We start from the raw sequence: 14620 nt of genomic DNA on the forward strand, positions 1-14620 counted from the left end.
TTGACAATAGCAATACATGAAATTATATGAATTCGATGCTTCCATTGTTTTGCATGAGTGCTTTATTACCGATAGTAGGTCTACTACATTGCACACTCTAATGGTTTTTATGCATTATATAATGACTGTTTAAAAAATTTTGTTCTCTATAAGAGGAACCTGATTGTATTTCTTTTTAGTAGAAATAAAAATAATAAAAGGAAAACCACTGATGTAGAATATTTTTCACTGTAAAAATATATATTTTTCTGAAATTTTTTATATGCATAAGAAATGAAGAACTATTCGATCCTTCATAGACATTATTGCAAATCCTCAAATGTAATACATTTTGAAAGATAAATTAAAAACACTTTAAATTTTACCGCCAATCTAAAAACAAAATGGTGTGAATCTGCTGTGACGGCAGATCGTTGAACCCAGGTACACTACTGCATTCAACAAATATATTGACTTATTAATATTTGTTAATTACTATGAAATATTACAAGCAAGAAATGATTCTTTTTTATTTTATTGTAGGTTTTATTAAAAACTGAACTTGTTGACAGTATAGAATATTTTCTTCAGGATTGTGTCAATAGAAAAGTCTTTAATAATGCATTTTTAGCCGAAATACGCAATTCCCATTTATTGAGAAAAAAATCTATATTTCGATTAATAGAATCAATAATTTTGCTAAATATATAGTATTTATAGAAAACTAAGCATATTAGCCTAAAATGCGTAGTATCAGTGGAAAATACAGCCAGAGGTATCGGCATTCGCTTTGCGTAAGGGCGCGACGGTTTTGTGTAGCCGCACCTGAAGTGCGACTGACGAGAGTTGCTGATTTGACTAGTCAGTCGACGGAAGTGACGCGAGTTGCTTCGTTACGTTTACATTCTGTTCTCGACGTCGCGTTCATTGTGGGGAGCCATTACCCTCGTCCGCGCTAAGCATCGTGCCATATTCTCAATCGCGCCCTAATACTAACAACATTCTCGTAGTTTTAAGTGAAATATTATGAGAGTGAAGACCGAAATGGACGACGACGAAAAGGGGTGAGTAGAAATTGTTTGTCGGCGAATAGCCGTGGGTGGTTTTTCACGCGAGAAACTTCGATTGGGACGCGTTCACGGGCTGTCGAGTTTATTGCGTGGGATCTCCATTTGCGTATTGCAGTTAGTTCGGTATCCTTTGCTTCCTCCTTGTTGCGTGCTTAATCTCGTCCTAAATTACTTATCTCCGTGTTGTAAAGCGTCATTAGGTTTTAACTTCGTCGCATACCATTTCCTCGATACCCGCAAAGGCCAACCTTTTTTCCCCTCGAGGCAAGCAGCGGCTTGATATGTAGCTTTTCTTGCAAGGGGGGGAAATAATTCATCGATGCCGGTTCTTTGTACGGTGGCCCTCTCGTATGCCTGACTTTCTTTAATGATTGAATCTTATTATTTTATGGAAATCTGTCGATTTGTATAAAAAACATTCAACGAGGAAGGGATAATTTTGTTGTATCACGTTATCGTGAAAGTAGTCTATTGCATTGTCGCTCATTGCATCCTTTACCTGCAGATTCTCTATTTTTATGCTCTATATCCTGAGAGATCAAAAACGTTTCGATACTACATCACTACGTGATTTTCCTCTCGCACAATTCATTAACAGCTACGAATGTCGGTCGGTATTCGTACGGATACATTGTTTATTATTTTCTATTTCATTTTTATCTGCGTACTGTGCGATTGAGGTTGTACACCTTATTTCATGATTTGATAAATGTAGATATATAATTTTTTTTTATTTATTAAATATGATATTAAATACGCTGAATTTATTGATTTTATGCATTATATATGTTTAATATGTAGTATTTGAAAACATCAGTTTGTGTAACCTAATTGTTTTTCTTGGTTATCCATTATGTAATCATATTTTGTGTTGTACTTGTAATAACCATAGTTGTTTATTTTCCTTTCTTACAGAAAGCTGTTTGTTGGTGGCTTGTCCTGGGAGACAACACAAGAAAATCTTCAACGTTACTTTGGTCGTTACGGCGAAGTAATAGACTGTGTTGTTATGAAAAATAGTGAATCTGGTCGTAGTCGTGGATTTGGATTTGTAACATTCAGTGATCCAGCTAATGTTCCCTTGGTTCTTCAGAATGGTCCACATCAACTCGATGGGCGTACAGTAAGTGTTGCATGTAGGATTAAAAGAAAATATCAATGTACGAGGGTAAAGAAGAATAGTAACGTCTTTTTTCTTGTTATAGATTGACCCAAAACCTTGTAATCCACGTACTCAACAAAAGCCAAAACGCAGTGGAGGCTTCCCAAAAGTTTTTCTTGGTGGTTTACCAAGCAATGTGACAGAAACTGACTTAAGGTCCTTTTTTACTCGTTTTGGCAAAGTTATGGAAGTAGTCATAATGTATGATCAAGAGAAGAAGAAATCAAGGGGTGAGTACGTTATAGCAATTATTTTTATTTCTATAAATGGGCATTGTTTAAAGTGGTGTTCCTAAGTTTCTATAGTTAAATACTTTGTAATTGGTATTAGTTGATTTAATTAAAATTAGTTGACGTGTAATGGTATCTTTTAGTTGATATGAAAACTACTGTGAAATAATGCCTTATAAATATTTATGGTAATATTATAATATTTTGTTTATTGCATGAAAAGAATTATAGTCAGAATTCTTGAAACAAATGTTTCTAATATTTTTAATCTATATAAATATATAGAAAATAAAGTAGTTGACAATGTAGATATTAATATAACATGAATAATGGGTAAGATGAGCATTATAATAATATTCTGCATGTACAGAATCAAAAATTCTGACTTGAATGCAGCACACCTATTATTTAAAGTACAATATTTACGTCTTGTCCAGTTACATATCTATATATATATATATATAGATACATATCTATATATGTATATTTATATATATATATAATGTATATATATATATTTTTTTTAAAAATGAAATATAAACATTTGAGCTAGCAAGTAATTAGTTGAAGGTTGAACATGTTTTTGTGTTTAAGCCAGCCCTTATTAAAGAGTCATTGAACTTCCTCTGCTTGGTTACCCTTTTTTTTTAAAGACCCTGTTCTTGTTTCCTTTAATAATTATAATTAATACATCCTGATTCATAGTCTTCTTAATTAATATTGTTTATTCTGAATATACACTTATGAAGTATCAAAATGATTTTTCTGTTCTATATTGAAATTTTTGTACATTACAAATAGTTATTTATGTAGTATTGTTATTCTACTTTGCTACTCTTAATAATTCGCCTTGTCTTACCTTAAAAAAACGTTAAGACGCTTTATGTTATATTAAATTATATTAAATATATTTATACATATTGTCATTTTGGCTATAAGTTTTATTAAGAATAGGCTATTAAGTACATAAGATAAATGTACATAGCTTAAGTTGAAGTTAAGCTACTGGTAAGATATGTTGTAAATTTTTTATTAGATATTACCCATTTATTACCTTATTCATTGAATAATAAACATTTAATTATAATTACCTTTAACTGGCACATGTGTTGTATTAAACATTGTTATTAAGTATTAGACAACAGCTTATAATCATATAGCATCACATAAATTAGGATATTATTAATTTCAGTAGCTGTTTAGTACATGAAAATTCTTATCATAACATTGGTATATTTATATTTAAACATCTAGTAAATATTTGTATTTACAATAATAGGCATATATGTGGCTTTCTTTCTTTTTCTGAATAATTATCAATTTTTGGTGGCTGCATTCAAGAAGTTGGTGTGTTCAATTTATATACATTTATTATGTATATTTTACTTTTACTTAAATGGTATATCATTTTGTACAATTAATGTTCAAGTAACATGCATTAAAAAATTAATTTTTTTCTTTCGAAATATTGCAAGAGTAGTTTTCTTAAATATGATCTCTTGCCATGTGTAATTAAGTTTTCCATCTAAGAAGTTATTTACATCTTTTTAATTAAACAAAAAATTTTTAAAATACATTTATAAAAAAACTTTGCAAATGTTCACTTAAAATTTACAATCATAATAAAGTAAATTCAGAGAGCTTCTTTAAATCAGCCATCAATCTGTTTAGATTAAGTATTTTATAAATCATTGATGCAAAAGTTATTAGATGTAACATGTCAGTTTTTTCAAATAAAATTTAAATATATATAAATAAATTGTAATGTTGTTTGTACAATGATAATAAGAAATCAAATGTTGGGGTTACATGAGCAGATGTATTTGTTATGAAAATATGGGGCAATTTTTGATATACTGTCACGTTTGGACGGCAGGATTTGGCTTTCTCAGCTTCGAGGATGAAGATGCAGTGGACCGATGTGTAGCGGAGCATTTCGTCAACTTGAATGGAAAACAGGTATAGCATACCTACCCTCTGGTATATATGTATATATTACTATATATATATATTTATATAAACATAATTATTAGATTACTGTAATGTAAAATAATAATAAGTACAACTGTTATTATAATTTAATATTGTATGCTACATAGCTTTACACATTAACGTTGGTTATAGTACTTATTTTATTTTACACAATTTGTTCATGCTGTGTTATGCTTAATGTCTGTATTCCTAATAACTATTATATAAGTGTCGATTCAAAGAGGAAGAGCAAGAATTAGAATATCGTATATTATGCGCTAAAACATAAAATAATTAGATTATGTTTAGAATCGATGTAAGACTTGGCGAGTTTTAAAAACTTAAGCAATTGTATACTTCTGAAAGAAGAAGATTTATTAAGGCATCATACTTATCTTTATCAGAATCGAAGTCCTATTGAATAGTTCGTTGGTAAAAGTGATACGTTGTACAATTATTTTTGCTTTTCTGGTTTCAGGTTGAAATCAAACGTGCGGAACCACGAGATTCATCGAGTAAAATGAATGATAGCCATCAAGGTCAGTGGGGCCCTCCACAACCTGGAGGACCTCCAATGGGAATGGCTGGGAATATGGGTCCTATGGGTGGTCCAAACGGACAAATGGGTGGACCTATGATGGGAGGACCAATGGGTCCACCAGGAAATATGATGCAGCAGTATCAAAGTTGGGGTACCAGTCCTCAGACTGGTGGATATGCTGCTGGGTATACTACTCAATACAATTCTCAAGGTTGGGGTGCACCTCCTGGCCCTCCTCAACAACAGCAAATTCCACCCCCACCTCACCATCAGTGGGGTAGTAGTTACAATGTTCAGCCTGCAGCAGCTACTCAAAATTACGGAGGATATGGTGAGTGTTTATGATATTATAACAATCTAATTTCTAATTATTATTTATTTTCATTTTTGAGCGTCAAGATGTTTCGTATTCTCGAGGCATTTAAACTTCTGTAGCATAATCATGCTTAATGTCATTAAGAGTGTAATAAATTTCAATTACTAGCTACAGTAGAGTTTATAAAGTTATGAATTTAATTCTGTGTGAAATTGTAAATGGCGTTCATGTTAGTACCTATTTCCGCACAACAGTGCCATTTCTCATGGTCTGTGAATTTTGTTAAGTCATCAACATCAATTCCATTTACATATTTTCAAAGGATAACACACGATAAGGTCGTAATCACAATAGTTAACAACAACTTTGATCCTATCCTTTCTCCCTCCATCCTCGTTGGAGATGTTAGGAAAAAAATAGAAAAATTGATGATTATCGGTGATTATATCAACTGAAACTCACTATTTGGTTGATATTTGAACTCCCTTATGCGTATTTTTGAATGATATTGTAAATCGCATTTTTTATTCGATACTCGCGTTTCTTAGAATGTAATCATTACATTTTGCCAGTTGTTATTTAAACGTGGAGATACAAGTCTAAATTTTTCGCAACGTTTACCTTCCTATATTAAAATCTTTTTCTACTTAGATCTGTATAAACACTTTCCAGAAATTAGATCTCATAGTGTGCTTATGCTTGAATTGCCAATTTTCCAAGTAACTATCTCATGAAAGTTACATACATAGATCGTTTGATTAATGACAAACACGTGAAATTCCATTGAAAGATAGTATTTCTTTTGACTAACAATAACAGAAAGTATATAAACTAGTGTATTCATGCATTGGAATGTTCTTTTATCAGAGTCACGTGTGTTATCTGTTAGGAGAACTAACTAACTAAGCATGAATATTTGATTCGACGAACGCTAAAAGTATTTGAGATACTTTAAAGTAAATTGACCCATTTAAGTGCCAAAACTGCAACGAAGCTGAAAAGTGAAATGTGAAATGTGAAATGTGAAATGTGAAAAAAGCTTCTTTTGTATTATTTACAATTTTTCTATTTTCAGAAGAGAAAATTTCGGGGTAAGTTTTTCCAGTAATTAGGCTCTTCTGTTTAGCGTTCGTATTTGTTATATTCGATTTAAAGTTGATAATCCAATTGTGTACCGGTGCAGGTTTGGCACTGAAATGGTTGCTTAATTTGAATATGTTTACATTATTACGACGGAAGTGATCGGACAACATGCTAAAGAAGATTTTGACAGATTAGGATGTTAAGAGATTGCGCGTGCGCGTTATTCGACTAAAATACACCGTTTCGAGGGGTGCTCGAAGTATGTTTTGCAATGTAAAGTTGTAATAGTGTAAACGCATTCTAAAAAAGATGCAGCAAAAGAGGACGGTGGTCGGTGACACGTGTTTTGTGTGGTTGATAATCGCAGGTGGGCCTGCGGCGGCCGCTTCAGGGGGCTACGGGCCTGCGGCGGGTACCGGCGGGGCTGCGGGGGGCGGGCCCGGGGGTTCATGGAACTCCTGGAACATGCCACAAAATGGGCCCCCTCCTGGGACCCAGCCACCACCACAACCCCCTCAGCCCAATTCCTCGCAGCCCAACTCCAACTCGAACCCCTCTGGCCCGCAGGGTGAGTCAAGCACAGTCAAACAAACTCTTTCCTCTTACAACCCTTTCGCATCATACAACTCCATTTTCACATAGTTTAGTCTAGCCATAGTTATCTATTCTTGGCTGTTTCCTTTTTTATGTTCTAAGTTCAACTCTTCGGAATTTCATTGTCAGTTATTTGGATGTTTTTTGTAAGGTAAACGATAGTTTTATCGCAATCGTGTTTCTTTTTAATACCAATGTCTTTACTTACCCCTTTTGCGATTTACCATCTGTGACAACTAAGAAATATTGTAATCAGGCATGAGTTTAATTAGTTCTATGAAATCGATCGATCATGTATTGTTCTTTAACACAGGGCGTACTGTTTAAAGGCGTTTAGCGACATTTTATTGCGAAAATATAGTGCCACTAAGTTTTAGTTAATTCACGAATGTAACAGTGTTATCAATTTTTCTGCCTGTTAACCAATGCTAATGTAATTGGCTTTCGGGGTTTGCGGAAAAGACGAGCTTGTATGCATAGGGGTAGGAAGAATGCAAGCAAGTATTTGATTACATTGTAAAAGAGGCGAAATTTATTTTTTTTATTGAATAAAATTTCTCCCTTTGTGAAATCCTGTACAATTCCAAATTCCTTTGTATATTCGAAAGCATGTATATCTCTGATTGTACAAGTTACTCGTATGTATTCGAAAGTACATGTAGAATAATATACATTAATTACAATATTTAGGCGTAGTCGATACGATGTTAGAGTAGAGCTATGCTTAGAATACTTTTTATGCTTATAATTGTTATCTAGTAATAATAATAACAACGTAATCGTTCGAATGTCGCACTTGATCATTCGTTACTTCATTTCCGATTTTGTATTTTTTATTTAAACTTCTGATGACTGTTGTTCTATGTGAACCAATACAAGTATTTTCTTTCTACTTACGTTGGTTGTTTCTTTTATCAGTACCTCCTAGAAGAATAATGGTTGGCCAGTATCCCTTTTGCAAATCGTTTTCTCACTCTTCCTCTAGTTAATTGCTATGGTGACGCTATTAGAAATAGAGTAGGTATTTGGAATTAAGTTTTTCAAGCATACAAACAATTGTTCTATTTGAAAATTTTTTCCACAAAATGATTGATGTACAATAACGTGTGGTAGTGTAATCCTCTTCTGAACTCCTTTCACTTCCTTTAACGTTTTTTTAATATCCGAATCCAAACGTGTACTGATCTTCCAACATTTCCACGCGAATCCAGATTCTCGTATCATTTTCGTAAATATACACATAGAGATGATTCGAGATATATTTGAGATACTTTAAAAACGTGAGTTGTCATCACTTTTTCATTCATGCCGCGTTTAAGTGCATGCTTCTCAACTATCGTTTAAACGCTGTTTACAACCGAATCACCGAATTGATGCGTAAATTAACCATCATCTCGGTTAAAAGTATCGAAAATGTATCTTTATTGGAAAAAGTAGTTGCAGCTTTATGAATAGATGACAAGAGGTAAGTGGGGGATGTTGGATAATGTTATGTTGCAAATCGATGTTCCAGGTGACATGTATTCACGACAGACCACCGGCTCAGGTGCACCTGGGTCCAGTAGCAGTTCAGCTAAGACTCCGGATTATTCTGGGTACTCCGCATATGGTAGTTACGCTGATACCAGTTATCCTCAGCGTTCATATCAGGGAGGAGAAAGCAACCAAGGTGGGTATGCCGCCAGCGCTCCTAAACCCCAGCAAGGCTTTGATTTCAAAGAGTGGCAAACCTCATGACCATTTTAATTCACCTGTGATGGAGAGATGCGCTGAATGGCTTGGCCTTGCTCGTGGGTTATTTCTTATTACATACTTGGAAAAATAAACACAACATGTATTGTTGGTCTGCGCTCAAATGTGGGACATCCTTTGCACCTCTCTTTTATATGCTTTTTTTTCTTTCAAAAACAAAAAAAAAGAAAAAAAAAAGAGAAAAGAAAAAAGAAAGAAAGAAATTTCTTTGGAGGAAGTTGTTGCCTTGTAGTCGAGCAAAATTGTTGAAAAGTTTTACACTGCTTTTATTCGATGTGCTACTGAGTACATGGTGTTACACGTTGAATCGAAATATATCATAACTAGAACTTCCATTCAGTCTTCTTTCGGAATTCATAATAGAGAATCTAAAGGACAGCTCGTGCAAAGAATGTCTCAGACAGAGGGCCAGCATGTCGTTCGCGAGCGGTCGTATTTACAATTTATTCAATTATATATTTTCTTAACATATCTTTTCTGGCATTAAATCAACAAAAAGAAGGATGTGCATGTTCCGAAATTTGTAAAACGGAAGCGTCAAGGAAAAGAGGGTATTGGGTTGTTCAAAGAAAAAAAGGGGAAAAAGGAAAAAAGAAGGATAAAGAATTGAATTTTATTCTTTGATCGCTCGCGAGAACGGCCCGTGGTGTTGTCGGGTTTCAAAGTAAAAGTAGAAGGAAACTATTTACTGAAAAAAAGAGAAAGGTAAATATATAAGTAAAAGTAGATGAAGAGTTTATGACATAAAAACACCCATGGTGCAAGCGAATTTTGTATATGGCACTGGGATAGACGATGGGAAGCGGAACATAGAAGTATTATAAGAATAATCTAGATCGAGTGGAATAAGTGAGATAAAACAGGTAAAAGCGAGTGTAAAGAACAAGGAATGCTGATGATTAATTACTTACCAGCATTTATATATGGAGGTGAATGAGATCTCCTTTGAGAATTTGTTCTCAATGTATGGCACAAATTTCGATACTCGTTCACCTCTCTCTCTCTCTTATACTTTTAGTAAACACTTCGGTAATTCGAAACTAAGCATAAATAAATAAATAAATAAAAAGGAAACTATTATTATCAACGGTCTCTAGTGGAAGTTAAGCGATTCACTTTCACATTTGAGACACCCGTCCCTCCACGATCTCATATTTATTAAATAGTTGTTACGTTGAGGAAGAAAATAAAAAGGAATAACAAGTAATTAATGAAATAATTAAGTAAGGTGTTCACATAGACACACAGACACAGGCTGACTTATACCTAAACTACAGTGATAGTGTAAAATAAAACTAAAATCATTTTAATACGATATACGTATAACCGACGACTCTTTGACAGCAGGGTGCAGTTTCCTTAAGCATCTTTCTTTCTTTACTTTTACGTTATATCACTGTTAATACTATCTTAGACGTATTGTCTACATCTTTTTTCTTCTACTCTCTTTTACTTTGACTGTTCTCTGTCTAATTTGTCTGGTCCTTTTCGATTTCCAATGGCTCGAAAGTTTTGTCACGTTTGGAAGGAAAAGGATGAGAAAATAAACTAAAGATTGATTATAAATTCTTTTTAAGGGAAAAAATAATGAAATTGTATTATAAGAACTTTTTAACCGTCAGACAGGTTTCTGTACGGCTGTATCGCATCAAATACGTGAAAACTAAGTTTATTTTTTATCTCGGATTTATAATAGTTAATTATTAGGCATACGTAAGGCTAACAATTATTGTTACTATTACTATCACTTCTATGATAATTATTAGTATTATATTACTATTATCATTATAAAACTATTTAACAGCTATTTACCACTATTTACTGTTGCGACTGCTCCTACGGCAACCACTATGATTGCACTACTATTTAGACATTATTATTATTACTGTCTATGATAATTAAAAATACTGTACAATGATGCTTATAAGTGTTTAAATTTTAGATGATTAGAAATGAGATCATCGTATATCTAACGGCTGGAGGGAAGGGTATTTATAAAGTTGTACGATGTGCTCGGCGGGGGGCGTCGATCTGAAAAGTCTACCTGATTAAATATATGACTTAATTGTATTTACTCTGTAGGATTCACCATAGTTCTAAAGAAAAGAAGAAAAGAATATTTCGGAAGAATGCTCTCAAATGCTCACGTTTATTACTGAGCGGGTCGCGTTGTGTCTTAAACTGTGTCAATAAGAAGTCGCAAGTATTATGCTAATGTAATTTTAAATTTTTTACAAGATCACAAGCTAATTAGTAGGCTACAATAATAAATCCAGCAATTTGTGTAAGTTTTCTCAAGTTATGATCTCAATATGATTAGTATCTTTTCATAGTCAATTATTTATTCTTTCCTTAATGAAATTAACGGTGCCTTTCCGTGGGCGCATCGACATTTTTCAAATTCCTATTAAACATAAATATTCGTAACGTCCATTCTATACGTCTCTTATCTTCTTTCTATTCATCGCATCGCAGTTAATGGGATCACGAACGAGTTTCCTTAGTGATCAACTTTTTCACTCAATTTTCTTGTACTTATTTATTTGGTGTGTCCGTTGAATGCTATCTGGCGTTTCTGAATTGTCTTGTCGAAGTTCGTTTGGTACATAACGGTATCATGTAGTAATGTAGGCCAGGAATACATAAAAACTGCTAGAAACAAAGAGAAAGCATATAACAAACGCGCGACTCGTGGAAACTTCTGGGATCAACGCAATAACACATTTACCGACTAAACTAACTAAAGACAAGGAAAGACATGTAGGGAGCTCAATCAAACGTTAACCAATTTTTTACACTAATATTGTTAATCGTAATATACACGAACAGAAAACATGTACTCTCACAGATACACGTTCAATATGTACACACTTTTACGCGCATGGACAAGATAAAATTAGTTAAAAATCAGGCTACAAGCCCGTCAACATCCGAATAAGTACATAAATAAGAAGCTAAATAAGTAGAGAAGAGAAAAACAGTGACTTTGCGGTTGTTCTAAATAATATCTACGTTATTTAATATCTACTCGAGGGACGAGAGAGAGAGGGAGAGAAAGGTGTGAGAAAAATAGATCGCATTCGAAAGCAGCAAATATAATAGAGAGAGTGAAAGGGCGAGGGCGAGAGAGAGAGAGAGAGAGAGAGAGAGAGAGAGAGAGAGAGAGAGAGAGAGAGAGAGAAAGAGAGAAAGAGAAAGAGAGAGTAATCTCTACGGCTGTTTTTTTTTTTTTTTTTCAGAACTTATTTTATAAAGTAATATAATAAACGAAACGTAAACAAGAACCACTAGTATATCGATTATGATTATAATTATTACTACTAACTAATTGTATTCCTTACTATTATCGATTTTTAAATAAAGTTAAAGCGTAATAAATTTAATGATTTTTAAGTATAAGCAAGCAAAACGTCAGGAGAAAGTGATTACTACATTTGATTTATAGACTCATTAACAGATAATTAGCAATGTGTTTGTTGAAATCAGTAAGCGAGGTAAATTAATTTGTATTATAATTAACGGGTCTCAGAGGAATGGTTAAATTATTGTTGCGTGGAAAATGGAAAGGGGTATATAGAAAAAATACTAAAAAAGTTAAATGGCTGCCTGCCGCACTGTATATACATATATTTTAGGGTACGGTGGACGTTGTGGTATCGAACATGATAATGAGCGAAAGTGGTAGCAATGGATTTGAAAATACATAAAATGACGAGAAGAAAAGCGAGAACTGCGGGACTATTTGAAATAATTGACGATTAATAATCGTAACAGATAATATATATATATCTATATATATATATATATATTTAACGCAATGTTATTAGTATTTTTCAATACAAAGGTAATTGCATCTAATTAAACGTAATTCTTAGCAAATAGGAAACGATACTTTGATTCTAGCCGTTGTTACTACTACCTGCCGTATTCGTGAATACGGCTTGCTCTCAGGGTTGTTACTGTCTGTTTCCCCCTTCTCCTTTTTTTTCTATTTTCGTTGTAAGTTCTCCCTGTTTAGATCCAATTATTCCTACAATTTTCGAGAATTGTATTTATACGTTTAGATTGATACTTCTCTTCATTCTATCTTTCCTTCCTTATTTTTTGATTGAATACTGGACGCGAGCAGATACTTAGCCCCAGTATTCGAAGAAACACTTCACACTGTATCTTGATTTTAACATTTAATATTTATATTGTTGATTCGTAGAAGTGAGGGAAATAATTGTATGTTAAGATTTAGGTATTGAAAATCGCAGACAGCTCGTAGATTTATTCTTTGTTATTATTCTAAGACACTACACAACGGGGAGAGTGAACCATTCGATTTTACGAACACAATAGATAAACTTTTTCGTATGAACGTATTTTAGCCTTCTCTTACTTTCGTACAGTTTTAGATTCAAATTTACCTATGCATCTTCGCCCTTCTTTATGTGTCGCAATATCGTTTTAACCATTTCTTTATGCATTTCATAAGGGGTTCTTCTAATGACCGTCGTAATTCGGTTTACCTTTCTTTTTCATGTGAACGGATTTTTTGAAGACTATCATCTAATTTAGTTACTTGCTTTTATTTTTAATTAGGTAGTGTACGTGTTAAATTCGTTTTATGTTTATGAATGTTCGTACGTTAGATTGCCAAGGGAAAGTTAAGCATTCAATATTAAAGAAAAAAGAATAATGATAAATATATTATAATTCCGGGGGCGTTGCATGTCTGTTTTGATCGTTAACGCATACTTAACGTCCCGCTCAATAAAAGACTGGTCATATAATTAAATATACCTAAATACTACATATTATTCATATTGTAACGTATAAATGAAAAACGGTTTTTATCTATGTGTTTGTCGTATCTTTAATAGACGTTTAATGTAATTAGTTGGTACCGCAACGACTTATTGGCCATTGCATTTTGACTTGCTTCTATCACACTACAGTTGAATCTTCGACAATTTGCATTTTTCTTCTTGTTTGTTGTTAGAGACAAGTACAAAGATAGCATCGGAATACTCGATGGAATTGGGCATTTTCCAAGGTGTACGGAATAACGTTCAACAAAATCTGTTGTTAAATGAATAGATTTAACGTACAGTTACCCGATTTTGAAGCACAAATTTCATCGGTGATAAATAAATGACACTGCCTATGCCAATTTTTGTCCGTTGTTAGTTTCATTCCGTTCAATTGACGACCCCAGGATTTTGAACTTTTCAACTTGTTGCCAAGTACTTTTTGTCACTGTTAGGCACAAAAGCGTAAATATGTCGATTGAAATTCAATTTCTTTCATCGCTATTTAAACACAGTAATAAGCTTCAGCAATAAAAGAGAAAGAATAAGAAGAAGAAGAAAAGAATGTTGTCATCGGTAGGATTTCTCAGGTAGTGACGATGGTTTGCCAACATCGTCTCAAAAACACGCGGATTTCAAACGAAAAAGGAACACAAAACAGACTTAACGATAAGATCGAAACGTGTCTCATATAATATACCTGTACATGCATATACGGACGTACACATTAGAGACACACACGCGTACACAGTACACGCACCATGGATATTCTAAATTACGTTTACATAGAAACAGTTAAGGAGTATTAAATTCTAATTACGGAAGTGATTTTTCTGTAAGTCTGATAGGTCAGAGTGTAATTTAAAAAAAAAGAACAAATAGAGCATTGTTTATAGTAGCGAATGGATACATAGAAATGTAACGAAACACACGCGAGTTTTACATAAAAGAGAAAAATTCTAAATGTATGTTTATGTTATTAAGTGCTCTGCTGCTTGTAAGTGCGAGAGAAAAGTACGATATATGTATATATATCTACGTGGAGAATAACAAGTTGTGTGCGCGAAAGGAAATTGACACGTGTACACATACCCATTGACACACATGTTCACATACCACTTCACAC

The 14620-nt window shown here is 33.4% G+C and overlaps 1 protein-coding gene across 7 annotated transcripts in view; it reads left to right on the top strand.

Annotated features, from left to right (window-relative positions):
• Positions 1 to 911: 911 nt before the first annotated feature.
• Positions 912 to 14620, top strand: part of Hrb27c (Heterogeneous nuclear ribonucleoprotein at 27C) — a 43220-nt gene continuing 29511 nt past the window's right edge. For 4 of the 7 annotated variants that reach the window (XM_076384555.1, XM_076384554.1, XM_076384550.1 and 1 more), the window contains exons 1-7: positions 912 to 1043; positions 1965 to 2172; positions 2255 to 2441; positions 4318 to 4400; positions 4891 to 5284; positions 6720 to 6920; positions 8460 to 8615. In XM_076384555.1, coding sequence (XP_076240670.1) covers positions 1006 to 1043; positions 1965 to 2172; positions 2255 to 2441; positions 4318 to 4400; positions 4891 to 5284; positions 6720 to 6920; positions 8460 to 8615 — 1267 coding nt within the window. In that variant the 5' untranslated portion in view covers positions 912 to 1005. Of the gene's footprint in view, positions 1044 to 1964; positions 2173 to 2254; positions 2442 to 4317; positions 4401 to 4890; positions 5285 to 6719; positions 6921 to 8459; positions 8684 to 13685; positions 13798 to 14620 lie in introns of those variants that run through there. The other 3 variants (XM_076384552.1, XM_076384553.1, XM_076384556.1) reach the window with 3 other exon arrangements.

The sequence above is a fragment of the Calliopsis andreniformis genome, chromosome 9, assembly GCF_051401765.1.
Source record: "Calliopsis andreniformis isolate RMS-2024a chromosome 9, iyCalAndr_principal, whole genome shotgun sequence".
NCBI classification, from domain to species: domain Eukaryota; kingdom Metazoa; phylum Arthropoda; class Insecta; order Hymenoptera; family Andrenidae; genus Calliopsis; species Calliopsis andreniformis.